Source organism: Manihot esculenta, chromosome 4, assembly GCF_001659605.2.
Source record: "Manihot esculenta cultivar AM560-2 chromosome 4, M.esculenta_v8, whole genome shotgun sequence".
NCBI classification, from domain to species: Eukaryota; Viridiplantae; Streptophyta; class Magnoliopsida; order Malpighiales; family Euphorbiaceae; genus Manihot; species Manihot esculenta.
Window position 1 is genome coordinate 33,277,788 of NC_035164.2, and position 19,874 is coordinate 33,297,661.

Here is a 19,874-nt window from a genome sequence, read left to right on the forward strand (position 1 = left end):
TATCAAGGATTTCACCCACCCAATGCTAAACTTACATTTTTTCATAAACTCACCTCTCATTGCCCAGGAATCATAACATATTTCAGCTGTACCATTGGAATAGTATATTAAAAAATCAATATTATCACTATAAATTCATGCTTATATGAAATTTAAATTTAATAAATGAAATATTTTGACTGATTTGTCTTATTTTAATTAATAAAAACCAGAAAATTTAATTCAACGTTGAAATGAGCTGTTCGTTTATTCATTTTCCAGTGGTGCTCTGATTGTTCGATGTCAGCTTTACAGCAATTGTAATGAAGATAACATATTCATGAATGCATGTAATAATGGAACAGAAAATAAATAAAAAATGGAGTGAAAAATATTTTCTTCTGATATCAGCATTTGCTCCTTCCAACCAAAGGAAAATAAAAATTGTTTTCAATTTTTTCTCCCCCATCTTTCTCTTCCTCCACTTTCATCCCTTACCAAGCTCACTATGAAATTTTATCATAGTATTTGATACGCATGTGACACACACACACTGTCCATTTTCGTGCAATCACTTTCTGCACTGTTTCTGTCCATGCACTTTTTTATTTTTCTTCCTTTTGTCTTTTTTTTAATAGAAAATATCTCACATCCAATTCATTATAAACCCCAATTGAGTAATGCATTATATCGAGACATTAACTAAGAACAACGGAATGAACAATTTGATTATGATGTCTTCTAACAAAATTAAAATAAACAGATGAGAGAATCCAAGAGTCTGACTACTCTTACAAAGGTAAAAAACAATGGAGAATCTCCCTCAACACAGATCCGTGTGAAACTCTGAACCACGTTCTATGCCCTGTTCTCTACAACCACGAAGGTGAGATTAATAATGAATCTAGGAAAGTAAAAACATCCATCCACTGTTGAAAAGGTTGCCGGGAAATACTCGGTGAGCTGTCCATGAAATGGAACCTTTCCTTTTAATAGAAAGATTACATTTTTATGAGAATTACTGCTTATGACAGTTAACTGATACATTTAAATAATTAATCATATAAAATTAATTATGCATGTGTAATTCACGTATTACACCAGAATTTCTCTTATTTGAGCGTCGAGATCCTTATTGAATCCTGTAAAAACAGTTGGTTCTGATAAAGAAAATTGTCAGAATCCATTTTCCAAGTTGGTGTTTACCTAAATTAACACTTAAAACACTGTAAGCAACTGTAGAACTAAACTGGATATGGCATTCTTGATCCCATATCTAAAGTCATCATTGCTTTACTTTGTGGTAAGGCTGCTATGGAAAAAGTAAACAAAAATAAAATATTTATATATAAATGAAAACCAAAATTGCAGCTACAGAAAGGCCAAAGAAGCTTCTTTTCTGCATCAACACAAGCTCGCCCTTGCACAGCTAACCACCATTCTCCTGGTTTTGTTCATATACTCCTCTCAAGCTCAATCTTTTCTTGGCCTGTATTTTGTGAGTTCTCTCATCAGTGAGCAAATTTGATGTCTATGCCAAAAGAATATGATTACATAGGCTTATCAGAGAATTCTTCTGTGGAAAGGATCTCTGACAAGGTCTCCTCTTCCTCTTCTTCCTCCTCTACTCTTCCAACAGAAGAGAACGGCAACAATAACAAGACCTCTTCTCTCAACCTGAAAGAAACTGAGCTAAGGCTTGGTTTGCCTGGGTATCAGTCGCAGGAGAGAAAATCATTGCCTGGAGTGTCTCTTTTTGGTAAAGATATTGATACCGACACTAATGGGTATTCTCTTAGTCCGTTAAAGAATTTAGTTTCAGGTGCTAAGAGAGGTTTCTCAGATGCCATTGATGAGTCCTCTGGGAAATGGGTTTTTTCTGTGAATAATGGATCTAATTATGATTTGAATAAAGGGGCTGTTTTATTTTCTCCCAGAGGTGATAATGGTAATACCCAGAAAACTTCTGTATGTGGACCAGCCAAGCAAGATGTTGTTGGTGTTTTTACTCAATCTTCAAAGCCAATTCAAGAGAAGAGCAGTCAATTATCCGGTCCAAATGAGAACAGTAATGCTCCTGCTGCAAAGTAAGCTCATCTAACCAACTGCCAATATTGGTTTCTTTGATGGGTGGTTTTGGTTTGTTACTCTGTTTTTTGCCTTCACCAATCTTTTTATTTCAGACAAAATTGTGGGAGAGGGAAGAAAACAAAAGTACAAGTCCTTCTTTACACTCCTCCTTAAATTTATTGTCTTCTGCTGACATTTAACTTTCTGTTAAGTTGTCACTTCTTTTTGTGATTCTTGCCGTTATGTTTTTCACTTCTGTAATATGAAGAATCTTTAGAATTCCCATGTGGTCTCCTGAAAATTAATAATGCATGCTTCTCTAGATTTATGAAGCTTTTTTGGGTTCAATTTATGATTTACCTCTTTCTAGTTTGATATTACTTTTCACTGTAGCACTTCTCTTCACCAGTCCAGTTTCAATTTTCTGCAACAGGGCACAAGTGGTAGGATGGCCACCAATTCGCTCATTCCGTAAGAACACCATGGCCTCTAATGCGACAAAGAAAAATGAAGATGCTGAAAGCAAATCAGGCTTTGGGTGTCTATATGTAAAAGTTAGCATGGATGGTGCGCCATACCTCAGGAAGATCGACCTCAAAACTTACAGCAACTATGTGGAACTCTCATCTGCACTTGAGAAGATGTTCAGTTGCTTTACTATTGGTATGCTCTCTCTCTCTCTCTCTCTCACACACACACACACACACGTGTGCGTTCATATGCAGTTGATAAGCAAATTGTTATGGTTTGTTGCTAAAATGAGGTTTATAATAAGAATCAAGGCCCATACAAATCTCTGGTGAAACATTGTTACGAATCCCTTAACACTGCAAGCTAGCAAGGTTGCTTGATGACATTTTATCTACATGATTCCTGACTTGATTGTTCATAGATGTCTTGGAAAGTAATCGCCTTGTTTTGACTATGATTCAGGACCATGCGGTACCCATGGATTGCCAGGGCGAGATGGCCTGAGCGAGACGTGTTTAAAGGATATTCTCCATGGATCTGAATATGTCCTCACATATGAAGACAAGGATGGTGATTGGATGCTTGTTGGTGATGTACCCTGGGAGTAAGTGCATTTCACTTCCTTGTTGAAGAACATGAATAATTTATTCTCAGCGAGCCGATTTCGCATAATTTGGGCCCTGAAAAACGAGATGCTGATGGAATTTTGTTCTATATTATTACAGGATGTTTACAGACTCATGCAGGAGGCTGAGGATCATGAAAGGTTCAGAGGCAATTGGGCTTGGTATGTCCTATTAAATTATCATGCCATGTTATAACTTCAATTCTTTCTTAGAATCTCCGATTATAATCTTCAATAATCTTAGCGTGTAGTCTAATTTGATCCAATGGCTAAAGACATATTATTCACATATTACTCGCCTAATAAGATACAGATTCGACCCCCATATTCTCAATCTCCAACTCAAAGAAAAAAAAAATCCATTATTGGCAGTTTGTCACAATTTTATTTCTGGACCCACCGGATGAATTACTTTGTTTACTTGAACATACTCCCAACATTTATGCAACATCTTAGAAAATGGGTTTTTGCCTCGTGCTTGTTTGCAGCTCCCAGGTCCATGGAGAAATGCAAGAATCGTAATTAGTGTATAAGCATAATTGAGCAAAGGAGGCTCAAGAAGGAAGCTTTATGAAATCCCAAGAAGCCTTGTGAGTGTCAAAGTTGAGAGCTTTGCTCATAAGAAATATATATTTGGAAATGTCAGAAGTTTCCTGTATTTAGTTTACTGAGAGAAGAAAACACTTGCACTCAAGACATTTAAGCTTGGTTAGTTTAATTATTCACCTAGCTCAAATCTTTTCAGGTGTATTTCAATGTGTAAGAACTTGTGGGTTTGCAATTATGAGGAATAATTGCTGCACCTGCTTTACATACAAGTATCAACTAATGGGTTTTGATTGCCTGTCCATTTTCATCACAAAATTACAAATTCAATTCCAGGAGATTAGAAAGTTGAAGACAACAAATGGGGGAATAGTTATTAACAAGAGATTGACCAAACATGATAGGAAGATGGTAATGGGGTAAAGTAATCCACAAAATTGAATGAACACTAACACACTGGAAAAAAAGTAGGTTGTGGGATTAATATTAACAACTCTTTTTCCAAATATTCAAAACTAATAGCTCTGTCATCTGCTCTGGACAGCTTTAAGATTCTTGTTCAGAGATTTGAAGATACACCATCTGGGTGTAGCCATTAAATACAGATGTCTCTAGTCTACCCAGACCAAGCCACTGAAACAGGCCATAGCGACCATCTTCAACAATAGGAGGGATAGTTCGAGCAGGATCATACCGTGTTTGATGAGTGAGGGAAGGACCAGCTACCGGGGGAAGCTCCCAATAAACATCCAGGATAGAGTCGATAAACTGGCTGTTCTGAAAATGTTCCTCATAGGAAATTAGCTTATTACTGTGATTAAAGTTGTCCAGCATCCAGCTTCTAATACCCCACCAAGCTTCATTTGGACCACATAGTTCATCTATATCAACTGCCTTCTCCCAGAATTTCTTCCATTTTGATCTAATCCTGCTCTCATCGCCATCCCTAAAGCAGCTATGTCCACCACCTAGATTAAAGTAAAAGCCAAGAAATGAATGAAGGCTTTAGAAAAATGAATTCATCTTCAAAGTAACACAAGGCAAGAACTAGAACCTTATTACTTGAAAGATACAGATGCAAATCAATTGGGAATAAGATTGCAAAAATGCATACTCCAATCATTAAGTCACAAGAAACGAGATATATATTTTAAGAAACTGAACAAAAGAGAAAAGCCAATAGGCTTTACAAAGAAGACATATGATTCACCGTAAAACTAGAAAGGGTCCAAAACAAAGTGAAGTGAAAGAAAAAGATGCATGCTTCACAACCAAATGTAAAGTGTGAGTTAAGGCGATATCAAGTAGACTGATAACAGACCATTAAATAGCCCCAACTGTTGCCCATCAGTTGCTGTTAGTTCCTAAATCTAGTTGAACCAACTAAAATATCCTTAGCAATACATGAGAGGAGGCATTGTTTCTCTGATCTCAGCTCCCTAAATAGTTTCTGTTTGTCAAAAATCCAATTCATCTCCATTCCTATATTAATAGAATTGCAAGTTTCTCATCTATAATATAAAAACAAAAAGAACTTTTCATTTAGAGTTAACAAACGAACAGTGTTCATATTTTGTGAAACCTGCACCAGACTGGCAAAAAATACCAGGATGACAAGCAACTAGCCTAGTCAGAATGGATGCCATAAAAATCCAGCTTATTCAAACCAACTTATCAATTGGTTGACCTGGTCAGTTCGACAGCAAATCAGCTAATTTCATTTAAGTTATGGCAATTAATCTAGGTAGCTTAATGTTGGAATGACAAGTTTCTATAGCATCGTCTGTTTCATCTAAAAATAAAATTATTAAGGGAGTATCAACTGTTAGGCTCAAACTGACACTCTGACCAAGCTATTGATACTGTGGTAGCGCAAATTTTGAATATAATGATGATTTATGTTAATCAAATCATGCCAACATATATATGTCAAACATCAGTAAACTTTCTAAAATTTCAAAGACTCAACCCTTGTCCCTCCCCCTTCTTGATATTGTTTAGTTTTCAAAAGTAAGTTCATACTATACTACTGTAGATGAGAAGCAACCATGGTAGTATTTGTATGAACAGAAGGGAAGAGAGTGTGCCTCTTATATAGAACTGATCACATATCTGCCTTAAGGAATAATGATCTCCAGTTCCAGTATCATAGTTATCCTCAAAAACAAGATGTTCAACCCCAGCCTTCAATGCTTGCTTTACTCTGCAACCAAAAAGAAAAAAGATCTGAGAAAATAAGCAGAGAGTTAAGTACACGTGCATGCATACGCGGAGGATAATGATTTTTTTTTTACTAACTAGAAAATGTGATTGTGAAAACCTTTTTAATTCATTTTGATGGTCATCAAAGAAGATAAGAACTCGACTGAAATCATTAAACCCGTGTCTCTTCATCACACTCTTCCATTCAACACTTTCAAAATCCAGAAAATCTTTTCCAGCAAAGTAGGTGCAGTTTCCATCAACATAAGCAGGCCCCTTCTTTAGGTACTTCTCAGGATGTCTGGGTGTCAGTGAAATAATGGTGTGTCTGGCATTGCTTGTCGCAAAACCCAAGTAGAATGCCCCTTGAAAGCACCACTTTCAATCGTCAGTTCTGGCTTCAGCCACCTTGCAATAAACCAAAGACCAAAGCTATGGTCAAAACCCATTCCTCCATACATGTTGTTTTTGATTGGCCTAGTTTCATATATTGGTACAAACTCTTCCAAGCCCTTGAGTAAGTCCTTGGATGTCCACTCCACTGTTTTTCCATGTTTTGATCTGCCTTTTACCAAACACAAGAATTATAAGGGAGAAGATTGATTACAAGAGCTCAAACCCAAACTTCCAATAAATCTAGAATGCTGATCAATGCCAAAAAAAAAAATCAAAGCAATTAAAACCACATAATTTTGTCCTTTCAATGAATGTAATTGAACGAAAATATCACAAGTCCATGAAAAAGTTCACAGACATGAGCCCTACACCAACTTAACTTGTTAAGTAGAACAACAGAGTGAAATTAGTTTAGGCAACAATAAATTTTTGCAGATTGAATAAGGATATTCCACCAACGACGCCAATGTGTGGGGATCAAAAAGTCCATAAACTATAATAAAGTGGTTGGAAGCATTAAGCAATGCTACAAAATATTTCAAAATTACAAACCATCTGAAAAATGGAAGTTAGAGCGTAGAATTCACTTCAGTCGACAGTCATCACTCTAGTAGGTGTAAAAGCATCATCCCCGCATTCGCCCCTAAACTAAAAGTGCGAGCTACACTCTATTTAATTTATCCATGGCGAACTACACTAAGTTTATTTAGACTTTCACCTGAGCTTATTTCACCTTTTAATAATGATAGTTAATGGTCATACTGAAAAATCCTGTTTTATGGTATGGTTCATGCTGTATGATAGTTCAGGATCTTACTGAAAAATGAAATTTAACAATTTTTATGCCTGCTGTATGGTATGGTTCAGGGTAAATTTGGCCTTTTTGCCAAACTTTATTTTAACTAAGCCAGCACCGAAAGAAGATAAAGAGCACTAGTGGTTCCGGTCCCATCCCATCATATGAGGATCTCACTGTAATTCTAAACCAGCATTCCTTTCCTTGCCTACATTTCTCCCAGAAAATTGAACAAGAGCATGATCAGATATAATGATCCAAAACCCAGATCTGAATCAAACCCGCAAATATCTATGCATTAATGAGGACAAGGAGACTTACACCAAGGTACCCCGAGGAAGCCAAAGTCTGACTCGAGACCATCGAGGCCGAAAAATCCGACCCGGTTCTTAGGATCGAAAGGAGATACGCAAACGAAATTCCGCGAATGATAAAGCAGAGATACAATGTAAACGAGTAGGACGAGGAGGCAGAGGATGAGACACGGAGTAGGACAAGGGCAAACGTGGGACAAACGGGACAGGTAATTAGCAGCTAATAAGGAGAGCACGAGTTTCCTGGTCTTGGACTCGTCGCCATAGACAGTCGAAGTGTCGGAGTCGGAAACAGCGTCGTCGGGGTGGGGAGAAACGCGACGGGAGGACAGGACTCGCTCCAGCATCCTGGTGCACAGTGAATGTTTTATTGTTACAAGTTTTAAGCTTTTTTCTTCAAGTTCCAGTCTTTTAAGATTTGAGATATTCATAATTAGCGGGTGTGGGAAGCGGTGAGCGGAGATCAAGCCATGAGCCTTCTATTTCGTTTATTTTTGGTATTCTTCCCGGGGAATATATATTTTTTATTATCTTATGATTATTGATTTATTTTTTTCATTTATATGTGAGCTTTTTTTCCTCTATGAAAAAAATTATATAGAAAATTTATAATTTTTAAGTCAGTTTTAATCTCTCAATTTTATATTAACTTTATTTATCTAAAACAAATATAAAATGGTCCGCACACAAAAAGGTTTTAGTTGGGAGAGAAACTAGCAGCAAATTTAATTGAGTAAAGGCAACAAACAAAGAAATATTCATATTTTTGGGGGCGTTGGGCTTAAATTCTCATTCGCTGTTATCTCAAGAATTCCATGGGAGGGTCCCCAAGAATTGATTCATAGCTTAGTTCACCAGAGCAGTTCATAAAACCATCATAGTACCTACAAGGTCTCTTGTCTTCCCAACTTGCATCTGCCTTGCAGTTGCATTAGGAGATAGACATGGCCTCATTAGACTCCCCAAACTCACCACCAAATCAATCTTTTGCAATAAGAGAAACTACCCACAAGTTCTTGCGTAATCTCTCTTCTAGAGAACCACCTTCTTTCTCTCATTTCCCCTTTTCTCCTCCCCATTCCGCCACCCCAAATCGCACTTCCTCTCCATGCTCCTCCCCTCCTCCTCCTCCTTACACACCACCTAACCTTGTCTCGAACTCTAAAACCACTTATACTTGCATTTCTTCCATCCTCAAGAAGGACGGCCAGATTCTTTCCATGGTCATGTCAAATGGTCTCATTTACACTGGCTCTAATACCAATCTCATACGAATATGGAAATTGCCGGAGTTCATGGAATGTGGGCAACTCAAGACCAAGGCATCTATGGTTGTGGCATTGGAGGTCTCACATGATAGAGTTTATGCTGCATATGGTGATGGAAAGATTAGAGTTTGGCGAAGAACATGGGATGGAGCTTTCAAACATGTTCGATTGGCTACCATTCCTAAGATCGGAGGTTATGTCCGGAGCTACATTGCCGGAAAGGATAAGATGGTAATATCTAATGCTGCTTTTGTTGATCATATTTATTGCATTTACTTTGTTTGGTTTGTGGGGTTGCATTCTTCATCGTTTACATTGAAACTAGTCTCCACTTTCTGATTTGGTAGTTAGTTAAGGCTTACATTGTCTCAACCAGTGACAAGATATTTTCTGCATAATAATTTTTTTAAAACATTACTATTTGGTCCTATATTATGAGGAAAATTCATTAATTAATCTCTTGATTTTGAAAAGTATGAAATGTTCCTGAGTTTTTTTTTTTAAATCTACTAATTAGTCTATTCACTAATTTTATCATTTAAATATTTCAAATAAATCTAAAATTCTCTTGCAAATAAATTTAAAGTTCTCTCAATATGAAGCAATTAGTTAATAACTTTTTATAAAATTAAAGAACTAACTAATAAATTTTTTTTTTAAATTATAAAAATTAAATAATAAAATACTTAATATTTAAAACTAATGAAATATCTAATTTGTAAACTTTTTAAAATCTCTAGAATATTCTAATATATTTTTAAAAAAGGATGGACATGAATTTTCTCCTAACATAGAAAAATTTTCCTAATTTTTTTAATGGACTTTCTATCTTTAACAAAAAAAAAAAGTCTCGACACCTATAAAGCTCATACCAACCTCTTATTTATATTATGGACGGACTTTTTGAGTTGTCACTGTGTATATACTATGCACTGAACTGTGGTAGAGGTCATTTGTATCTTGGGAGCATTCACATGATAAATCTCATCTTAAAGTTGTTGCTGCAATTATGCACTATAGTTAATTTTCTTTGCTTTGTGGACCCTACGTGCTTGATGAAAGTTCCCTTTCAAAATTGCTATTACATCACATTGTATGCCTTAACTTTATTTTACCTACTCTGTTAGGTTGCTCTGAGTTTTTATATGGTAAATTAGAATTTAGAAGTGCCTCCCTAACTTTAGAAGAACTAATGATAGTGAAGTAAAAGAATCAGGTACATTTGTAAGTATATGATTGTGATATTCATATTATTTTTAACAGATGAAGCACTTGGGACCAATAACATCGTTAGCAATCAATATTTCTGATGACACCTTATATTCAGCTTCCCTTGATAAAACAGTAAAAGTATGGAGATTATCAGACTTCAAATGCATTGAAACTGTCCAAGCTCATCCAGAGCCAATCAATGCCATTGTTGTGGCTGATGATGGAATACTCTACACTGCTTCTGATGATGCCACCGTTAGAGTTTGGCGTCGCAACTTCTGTGTTGGCGACTGGCCACATTCTCTTATCACAACCCTGCCAGCCAAATTCTCACCTGTAAAGACCTTGACCTTGACCTTAGATAACAGAATTCTGTACGGTGGATGCACTGATGGGTACATTCATTACTGGCTTAGAGGTGGGTTCTCAGGCCAATTACAATATGGTGGTGCACTCCAGGGTCACACACATGCAGTTATGGGCATAAGCAATGTGGGAAGCTATGTGATCAGTGGCTCAGCCGATTCAACTAGCAGGGTTTGGCTGAGAGAACCAGATGGGCAACACACATTCCTAGCAGTTTTAGTGGGGCACAGAGGGCCTATTAGGTGTATCTCAGCATTTTCAGGGCGATTAGGGGAGGAAAATGAAGAAGAATGCACAATTTGCACGGGTAGTCTTGATGGAGTCATAAAACTATGGCGGGTGACTAGTGCCAACAAGGACAGTGGCCCTTTATCACCCAGTGGTTATAGCTATTTTGAGCTGCAACAGTGAACTGTGTGCTTTACTTTTGATCTGTGTTTCAAATGTACACATAGTCATTTGAGAACTGTATGCAAGAAAGATCAAGCTCTTATGTATTAATTGATTATTATGATGTATGGCAACATGATCATCTCATCAAGAAAATTGAACATTAAAAGAAAAGAAAGAATCTTTATGAGAGAGAGCAAGCATATATCTCAAACCAAGTAACAAGAAATTTCATTAACAGCAATTAGAAAGAATTGACAGCAAGCAGACAATGAGACTAGCTAATAATCTCCAGCCAAGATCACACATATCTTGTCCTCTCCTGCTGCATTTCCATGCCATGATCTTGCAAATCATCCTTCTTCAACAACCGATAAATTGTATAACAAAAAATTCTCAAGCAAAAGAGAATGGCAATGATCACAAGTGCTGATAGAACATAGTCTGTGATGGAACGGGAGTGTTTGCACCCAAAAAGAACTCCTAAGCACACCATGCTTACGAGCTCTCTTAGATCTGCAGATGATGAACTCCACTTATGGTTTCCAGTTTGTATTCTTGCCTGAATTGAAATAGTTTGCTTACTTGTCCTTGAAGTTTGGTATCGTTATCACTAATGTTGCAGAAAAGAGGAGAAGAAACAAGAATCTGCAGAGAATCACCTACAGAAAAAGCAAGAATCTCTATCTCTTGAGCAAAGACTGAAAACCTTAATTTTCTGCAATCTTCTTTCTTACCGGTGGTTGAATTGAGTTATTGGATTTTATTTTGATATAGTTGCAGAACTGAGTTTGGGCTCAATTTTGGGAATTCATATGAACTCGAAGCTAGCCAATTACTTTCAGATATCAAGGTCTAGCTGTTACGTCTTTTTTTATATTCTGTGCAGAATATTTTTTTTAAAGCTTTCTTCAACCCCTTTCTTTCCTTTTTTTTAATCTCTAATATTAGATTCTCAGGTGGTAATTAGGTTCATTGATCAGAACGGAACCCTTAGAATTCCTATTGAATTGTCCATTTCAGCCGTGAAAAATAAAAGGGAAAGTTGAAGTTACGGGCTGGGCATCACATACAATTCGCCAATCCTCAACCACAAAATCCCTCCCCATTGAACTATAGAATCACACAGTGCATATTCAAATCTCTTTGGAAGGACAAATTTTATAATTTGAACATTTAATTTTGATCCATTTATAAGAAAAACAATGGAATAATGCTGAATTTCACCCTTATATTTATTGAGAAAGTTCAGTTTAATAATTTTCAATTTCTTTTTCTCCAATTTAACCCAAATATATTAATAAATTGAACTCCTAAAATTTTAAACTAATCAACAAATCAAAAAAATTAGCCAAAAAATCAAGAAAATAAACTTTGTGTTTTTTTTTTTAATCTAAATCTATAAATCAAGAAATTTAACCCAAATATTTTTATTTTTTAAGTAAAATAAAGTTAAATATAAACTTTTTGGGTTTTGATTTAAAAAAAATTAAATAGTTTAAATTGAACATCCCTAATAAATACAATGTCTAATTGAATATTTAGCCAAAAATAATCTAATTATCATTTAATGGTTTTTATAGATATTTAAGGAAATAATTAAATTGCTTAAATTGTAACAAAATACTCATTAATTTGATTAAATTACCTTTTATTTCACCTAATTAATTCAAACTATATATATTAATCTACCATTAGAAACATGAAATAGTTAATAGAGAAAAAAATGTTTAATTCTGACAAATATAGGCTCTATAATTAGAAAAAATATTTTAATTCTTTTATTATAATTTAAAATGTGATCCAACAAATCCACACGGAATTCAAGAGTAATTTTCTCTCTCCCTTAATTTAAGTTATAAAATGAATTGCTTTAAAAAATATATATTAATTAATTTTTTTATTAATTTTAATCATTAAATATTATAAAATAATTTAAAATATTTTTATTATAAAAATTAATTAATAATTTTTAAAATATAAAAAATAAATATTAAAATATTTAATGATTAAAATTAATTAATAAATATTTTGAAATATAAAAAATATTTTCATATTTTTTTCGAGAAAAAAAAAACTTTGAGTTTTTTTTGTTTTTTTATTTTTATTTTTACAATAAAGGGTTTGGCATTTAAATCGTGAAAACCAAAAAAAGCAAAAAAAAAAAAAAAAAAAAAAAAAGAAAAAGAAAAGGGGCGCGCGCTAGTATGCACAGCAATGCGACTGAAAACCACACGCGACGTCGGATAGCCGTCGGCAAGTGACGCACTCACCTCCTTGACCTGTTCTCTTTCTTAATTCCGAAACCCCCCTTGTACGCCATACTCTTCATTCTCCTCTCTTTTACTTTTCTTCAATTCAAAGCTCTCTATTTCTCTCTCTAAATCCGAAACCCTTATTTCAATCTTCTCTATACCTCCTCCCGTTCCACGCCTAATCCTTTTTTCAGGGGCTTGGGTTCGATTCAGTTGAACGGTGCATATTTAATCTTAATATCCAAACTCCATCTCCAATCCTCGAATAAATTTCCACCGCAATCTCAATTCGTTCACGGATTCCGATAAAGCTCACGCACAAAAATAAAGTTGAAATTGTATGGATTTGATCTGATTGATCAGGAGATAAGAAATTAATTGTGGAAATCAAAGGTTTTTGTTTGGTTTAAAAGTGGATTTGGAGATATGGATTCCAGTAGGAGAGCGGTGGATTCGTTCTGGAGATCGCGGATGGTCGATGCTGCAACCTCCGACGAAGACAAAGTGGCGCCCGTTTACAAATTGGAAGAAATTTGCGAGCTTTTGCGGTCTTCTCATGTTAGTATCGTTAAAGAAGTATCGGAATTTATCTTGAAGCGGCTTGAACATAAAAGCCCCATTGTTAAACAAAAGGTATGTAGGTTATCTTCTGATTATTAAGGTTTTACTGTTTTAGGATGGATTTTATATGAGTTGATGTATTTATTTTATAGGCTGTGTAGTGCATGTTTAGTATATTTACCTAGAAATTAACTCAAATTTTAAAGTTAATTTTGGATGATTGTTTAGGCTATGAAGGGCAGAAAAAGAAGAAATTGGACCCTTCCATTAGTTGTTATTGTAGTAGGAATTCTTGTGGACTTGGTTTTACAGTTTGATAGGAGGCATAGTGATTTGCACCCTTCTGGTGCTGGAATTGTGGGGAAGTATATATTGTACATGCTTAAAATGCGTTTGCCTTTTTCTATCGACAACTAGGAAGGTTCTCAGAGTAAGTTGGGTGGAGAGTGTTGTTTCTAAAGATATTTTGTTCCTTTAAATGCATTTTATTGTTAGTAAGTGGTAACATAAATTGGAAGTAATATCATTACTGCTGCAATTGCATACTAATTAATGTTTTGGCTGGTAATTATTCCCAAAGAACTATCAATTCTGTACCCAAATTTATAATAATAATTAACAAAAAAAAAAGTGCATATGCCCCTTAATGCAATGGGGAATGATGTGCCATAGAATTACAAGAAGTCGCCCACAATTATGTTTTACCCTCACTCCGCACTTGAATTCTGTGCAGGCTCTGAGGTTGATAAAATATGCTGTGGGCAAGTCTGGTGTGGAGTTCAGGAGAGAAATGCAAAGACATTCAGCTGCTGTACGTCAATTATTTCACTACAGGGGTCAGACAGATCCTTTGAAGGGGGATGCCCTTAATAAGGCTGTGAGGGACAATGCTCATGAGGCTATCTCGGCTATTTTTGCAGAGGAGAATAAGCCAGCAACTACAGAAGACCTTAACAAAAGGATACAAGGATTTGGGAATACGAATTTTGAAATGCCATCAGAAGAAAGGAAATCATTTTTTAGTGAGGTGGTTGATATTGGAAGTGCATCTATTAAGCAGGGACTAAGTAACTTCACACAAAGCCATTCATTACGGAAGAATGATAATGGAAGTTACAAAGGCCCTACTCTTCGAAGGTCATTGACCATAGAAAATGACCACTCAGATAGATATGAACCAGTTCAGTTACACAGTGAAAATCAGGGTAATATTGGAGTTTTGAAGAGTGCAACTAGTGGACCTTGGGGCCAGGACAGTAGGGTCTCAAGTGCTGGGACAGAAAATGCGGGCTCCAGTTCAAGTTATACAGAGAGTAAGACTCGTGAGGAGAGGCTGTTGGAGACTATTGTCACATCTGGTGGTGTGCGTCTACAACCCACCCGTGATGCTATTCAAGCTTTTCTATTACAGGCAGCAAAGGTGGATGCACTTCCCCTAGGTCGCGCCCTTGAGTCTAAGCTCCAGTCTCCTGTGTGGCAGGCATGGTCTTTATGTTGTTCTATTAATACTGCAAAATTCCTCCTCCCTTTCTTCTCTTTCAAGTGCACAAATTTTAATTACCTTTCTCACTATCCGTTAACAATTTTGTTTTGGTGAACTGTTTCATATTCTTTGTGTATTGTATTTTACTATTTTAGTAATCTTGTTTGTTGGGAGAAAAAGAGAGGAATATAAGCTACCAGCTGCTTATGTTACATTTATATAGAGGATTTGTTTTCTTAAATTTATTGGGCATTGTTGTTTTACAGGTCCGCATGAAAGCTGTGTGTGTGCTTGAGTCAATACTGAGGAAAAGGGATGATGAGCATTTTTCAGTTATAGCTTCGTACTTCAGTGAAAATAAAGATGCTATGGTCAGGTGTACCGAGTCTCCTCAATCTTCTCTGAGGGAAAAGTCTATAAGGGTACATATTTCTCATAAATATGTATCAAGTTCTTCTTTTACTTACTAAATTTGCTCTGCCTTTTCCCACCACTGGGACAAAAGAAATGGGGTGCTATTTTTAATTTCTGGATGTGATAAAATTATTAAAAGCCTTATATGCTAGGCTTGCTTCTCAGCTTCTATACTAATCATCATTATAATCATTGGTTCAGGGACTGAATTCTTAATAATATGATGCCTAAGTATTGGTCATTGCTAGATGGATTCCTGCTATGAAACTTCAATCTTTCAGCTTTCGGAAGTATGTAGATCATACTGTGGCCACATGACTAATAATCTAGTACTAAGTTTGGTTGTCTATACTACCAATTGATAATCAATTAACTCATTTTGAATTTTAGGGAAATCGTTTAATTCGAAAAATAAGGTCATATTTCGCTTTTGTTTTTCTTTTACGTCTTTTCTTCCTTGCCTCTTTATACAATAACATTATTCTCATCTTTTTGAGTTGGTCCATGTGTTCACTCTCTGATAATTCAGACGATATTATTCATTATGTGGCTATAATGTTTGGCTTTTGATGAACAGGTATTGAACCTTTTGGGTGGGGAACAGGCAGGTCGCTTTATGGGAAATTCAGAAAAGTCAGTTAAGGCTGAGACCACTTCTGTCCAGATGCCTGACTTAATAGACACGGGAGATTCAAATGATTTCTTTGAAACAAAAGATTCTATAAAGGAGTCACATGATCAGAAGACAGCAAATCTGACAACATCTACTACAAGTTATGTAATTGATGATCTATTGGGAGATAGTTATGATGGTGGGAATTCCACTGAACAAAAAAATGATGATGATCCCTTTGCAGATGTTTCATTCCACACTAGCGAGAGAAGAGAACATGCAGATGATCTCTTTTCTGGGATGACTGTTGACAGTAACCCAGGAACTAATGAGTATCATATGCCAACAGATAAAAATGGACCAGAGGCATTTAATATTTTTGGGTCAAACTCTGAACTGACCCAGGAGCAGGGAAATCACAAAATGGATGTTAATGATCTAATGGCTGGTATGTCCATTAATGAGAAGGTTGCAAAGATGAATCAACCAGGAACCACATCTGAGGTGCTCCCAGAAACTATCTTTACAGATTCAAGTAATCATTCTGGGCATCAGATCTCAAATGATGCTTTAGCTAGCATACTTGGTTCTCAAGTGACTGGAATTAATGCAAATCCAATATTTCCTTCTGGTACTATGCCATATAATATACCTCCTGGCATTATGTTGAATCCTGCATTCCATATGCAGCCTGTAAATTATGGTTCAATGGGGAATATTCTTGCTCATCAGGAATTTCTGGCTACAATGTCCAACTTCCAACACCTAAGTAACCTCAATGCTCAAAACCGTGGAGTTGGTCATGTTGTTGGTACTAATGGAGGTGGATATTCTTCAGCCCTTCCTGATATTTTCCAATCAAATTATCCAAATCAAGCTCCCAGTTCATTGGTGAACAACTCAAAGAAAGAGGAAAACAGAGCATTTGATTTTATTTCGGTAAGTTTGAGTTTTGACATTGATCTTAGGCATTGTTTTATATCAATTTTCTTTCTTCGGGCATATAAATTGTGGCTTTTTGAAGATAGCGATAAATGGCAATATAAGAGTATTGCTCTCTTTCCTTTTATTTGAGACTCTTTTAATTTTGTGATTAAATTCCAGAGGAAGGTTTAATATCAGGATGTTTGCTTGGCTTTTCAAATGCTTAATGTTTCCCTCTCCTCTTCTTTGCTATGATGATTTTGAGATTCGAGTGGCAAATAGTGGGATGGTGTGAGAAGAGAATTGGGAGAAGAAATATTTCCTTTGTTTTGGGGTTTGGTTTTTTTTTTTTTTTGGGGGGGGGGTAGAGGTTTGGTATGTCATTTAGTGAATATCAATACTTTGGTGTTATTGATGCAATACCTGAAATATATATTGGTTATTTTGGCATTTTAACTGTCAAACATGGCACATCTTGTGATGTTGTCCACCTCAGGTTTGCCTGGTTGCAACCTTCTTGATGCCTTTGCCAAATTAAGTATCACAGGCATGTGCATTGCCATTATGTCTGATTCATGAAATATTCTTCATCTCATTTTGCTTATGAGAATGTTGAGCTTTCAATGGTTGGTGGTCCTGGTAGGACAGTGAACGGATGAGCAGAGAGACAAAGGAAAGAGGACCAGGGTGGGTGGTTGTTGAGAGTTGGGATTTGGTTTATTAAATGTGGTTAAAGCTAAAATTTGACACAATGCTGGGAGATTTTAGTCCAAATCCCATCTTCATGTTTAGTTGCTTACCTTCAAGCATTTTAGACATTACTTAGAGGAAAGCTACATTGCTACAAATTAATGTTCGAGTTGGGTTCAGTTCATACAAATTTTTTCGCCCACTGTGTTGGATCAGTCTTCCCAGGTTCATGACAATTTTTGCTAGATTAGACACAAGGTAGTTTGGCACGCCATTATAACCAAATAGGTTGCCCTATAGAATTTTGATCTTCAAGATTAGATTAAATAGGAAAAACAATTTAACATTCTTGTTTTTTTATCATTGCATGTCCTTCTCAATATTCATTTTGATGTCACGCAACTCTTCTGAAAGATATTCCTCACACCACAAGGACCACAATTCTTCAAATTTTCTCCTCCACAATCAATTAAAAGGATCCAGAAAAAAATCCCTCTTATTTGACACCTTAACAACGCAAAAAATCCATTCACATTGAAACCAAAGGGCAGAAAAAATTTAGAAACCCACGCCAAAATCGTCTCCCTACAGTAAAAGCCCAGGGTTGGGGGGTCTGGAAGGAGAGATATGGAAATGTAACAAACTAGCGAATGAATTCCAATGATTGGGTTACGGAGCTGAGAGCTCGGAAGTGATCCAGGGAGACGAGCAATGATTTACTTGAGGCATGAGTTTTTTTTTTATATGCCTTGCCTGCATATTTGTGGGTCAATTCGAATTCAGTATCAAGATATCTGAATCCCACCAGACCAGATAATTTACTTTTCTTTATGTAGGAAAAAGGCTGAAAAGTGACTATAAAGGGAGTATGTGTTGTATATTAAATGATGCGTGATGTGTTGTTTCTGAAAAGGCATTTATACTTATTCTCTGCAACAATTATAAGATTTTATTTCGATGACGGACTATCAATAGGGTTTTGCAATTGAATTTTAATCTGCTTGTGATCAATTTTGAAGTGGGTTGAGGAATTATATATAGATCAGTGCTTGGCATTAAATGAAGCTTGTTTGCCTTGTAGGACCATCTTGCAGCCGCACGTGATCCAAAGAGGGTGGCTTAAATCTTTGAACTTTATGTGCTTCACCTCGATGGGCCCCTTTGGTTCAATAGTTTATTTATTCGAAGTAAATATATCCAACCAGTTAAAGCATTCTTTGTCAATAATGAAAATTTAGGATTCGAAGTGATGCTGGAGAGGGGAGAACCCGGAACTAGATTCTGTATTTTAGGCAGAGAGAGGTGGTTTAGACTTTTTATTCAGCAACGCAAGCATCAATTGTATGTTTTCTCCCCTCCTGGATTTGTAAAGCGCCTTTCCTTGTTCATTTTCGGCTTGTGTTTTTTGTATCCTTTTCCCACACTCCCCAGGATTGCTTTGTGGTACAACGTATTTGAACATAGTTAATAAAGATGATATTATTATGTTGTATTTACTGTTTTTCCACCGTAAATGTCCAATGGCGCTAAGATTTGTGACCCTGGAATTTTGAGCTGTTGTAGGCGACTAAGCATCTCATTTTTAATCTTGTGTTGTCTATAACAAATATCCCAGGGTTAAGAGCCTGGTGCATTTATCTATGTTTGGCCTTCGAACTTGTATTGATAATGCATTTTCCTCAAGTAGCGGATAAGCTATTGGTTACCGACTTCATCTTTGCCTTTAAATGGGCTTATTGGAGGAATTCTTTAACTTCAGAAGCCATCTCATCTGAGAAATATGCAGTAATACCTTTCTGTTTTCTATTATTTAAAAATGAAGATTTCCCTCCTACTCCCGTATATGCCACTCTTTTCCTCCTATTAGTACCTATTGAGACTGTTATATTTAACAGCAAATACAGAGATGCATGGAGACATTCTATACACTTGAGATAAAATTTCTATTAAATCATGAAAACAAAAATATATACACTGCTGACAATGTTATAGGAAAATTGACCAGGAGACTTTCCTAAAGAGCTTTCCATGAGAGGTTTCAGTGCCTCTTAGCCACCATTTCTTTGCAAAATGCTGCTGACAGATTTTTCTGACCCAATCTACTCCAGAATTCTAGCTCATCAATGTTGCAAGGCGGAACCGTTGCTCCAAAATGGGATAATAAGTTAAGAGTTTAATTGTTCAAAGGCCTCAGTAGCTAACTGATGCAATTTGTCCACTTCTACAAAACTGTATGAAAGATTCATGAGCTCTACTAATTCATCCTCAATTGATAATGTGAACATATGACATGAAATTC

The 19,874-nt window shown here is 36.0% G+C and overlaps 3 protein-coding genes and 1 pseudogene across 4 annotated transcripts; 3 read left to right on the forward strand and 1 right to left on the reverse strand.

Annotated features, from left to right (window-relative positions):
- Nucleotides 1-1,244: 1,244 nt before the first annotated feature.
- On the forward strand, nt 1,245-4,009 carry LOC110612519 (auxin-responsive protein IAA27). Of its 2 annotated transcripts, XM_021753291.2 has the most exons (6): nt 1,245-1,766; nt 1,917-2,066; nt 2,483-2,712; nt 2,983-3,124; nt 3,246-3,307; nt 3,634-4,009. In XM_021753291.2, the coding sequence occupies exons 1-6, from the start codon at nt 1,507-1,509 to the stop codon at nt 3,669-3,671; spliced, it is 882 nt and encodes a 293-aa protein (XP_021608983.1). In that variant the 5' UTR covers nt 1,245-1,506; the 3' UTR covers nt 3,672-4,009. The 2 variants fall into 2 exon arrangements, with proteins under 2 accessions (XP_021608983.1, XP_021608982.1); XM_021753290.2 differs by having other exon boundaries at nt 1,245-2,066.
- A 30-nt stretch (nt 4,010-4,039) lies between these two features.
- LOC110612517 lies at nt 4,040-7,890 on the reverse strand (annotated as a pseudogene).
- LOC110613219 (protein JINGUBANG) lies at nt 7,882-11,302 on the forward strand. The gene is made up of 2 exons (XM_021754244.2): nt 7,882-8,898; nt 9,931-11,302. Exons 1-2 carry the CDS (start codon nt 8,344-8,346, stop codon nt 10,654-10,656), a joined length of 1,281 nt encoding a protein of 426 aa, XP_021609936.1. The 5' UTR covers nt 7,882-8,343; the 3' UTR covers nt 10,657-11,302.
- A 1,501-nt stretch (nt 11,303-12,803) lies between these two features.
- On the forward strand, nt 12,804-19,067 carry LOC110613389 (protein MODIFIED TRANSPORT TO THE VACUOLE 1). Its single transcript, XM_021754481.2, has 5 exons — nt 12,804-13,523; nt 14,185-14,931; nt 15,201-15,356; nt 15,926-16,900; nt 18,657-19,067. Exons 1-5 carry the CDS (start codon nt 13,317-13,319, stop codon nt 18,696-18,698), a joined length of 2,127 nt encoding a protein of 708 aa, XP_021610173.1. The 5' UTR covers nt 12,804-13,316; the 3' UTR covers nt 18,699-19,067.
- Nucleotides 19,068-19,874: the final 807 nt, after the last annotated feature.

Bases quoted from the DNA above. Each gene is read 5' to 3' on its own strand.
- LOC110612519 (XM_021753290.2), top strand. From the start codon at position 1,507: ATGTCTATGCCAAAAGAATATGATTACATAGGCTTATCAGAGAATTCT. The intron at 2,067-2,482 runs GTAAGCTCATCT...TTTCTGCAACAG, and splicing joins AGTAATGCTCCTGCTGCAAA to GGCACAAGTGGTAGGATGGC. The intron at 3,125-3,245 runs GTAAGTGCATTT...ATATTATTACAG, and splicing joins GTTGGTGATGTACCCTGGGA to GATGTTTACAGACTCATGCA.
- LOC110613219 (XM_021754244.2), top strand. From the start codon at position 8,344: ATGGCCTCATTAGACTCCCCAAACTCACCACCAAATCAATCTTTTGCA. The intron at 8,899-9,930 runs GTAATATCTAAT...TATTTTTAACAG, and splicing joins TTGCCGGAAAGGATAAGATG to ATGAAGCACTTGGGACCAAT.
- LOC110613389 (XM_021754481.2), top strand. From the start codon at position 13,317: ATGGATTCCAGTAGGAGAGCGGTGGATTCGTTCTGGAGATCGCGGATG. The intron at 14,932-15,200 runs GCATGGTCTTTA...GTTGTTTTACAG, and splicing joins TCCAGTCTCCTGTGTGGCAG to GTCCGCATGAAAGCTGTGTG. The intron at 16,901-18,656 runs GTAAGTTTGAGT...TTTGCCTTGTAG, and splicing joins GAGCATTTGATTTTATTTCG to GACCATCTTGCAGCCGCACG.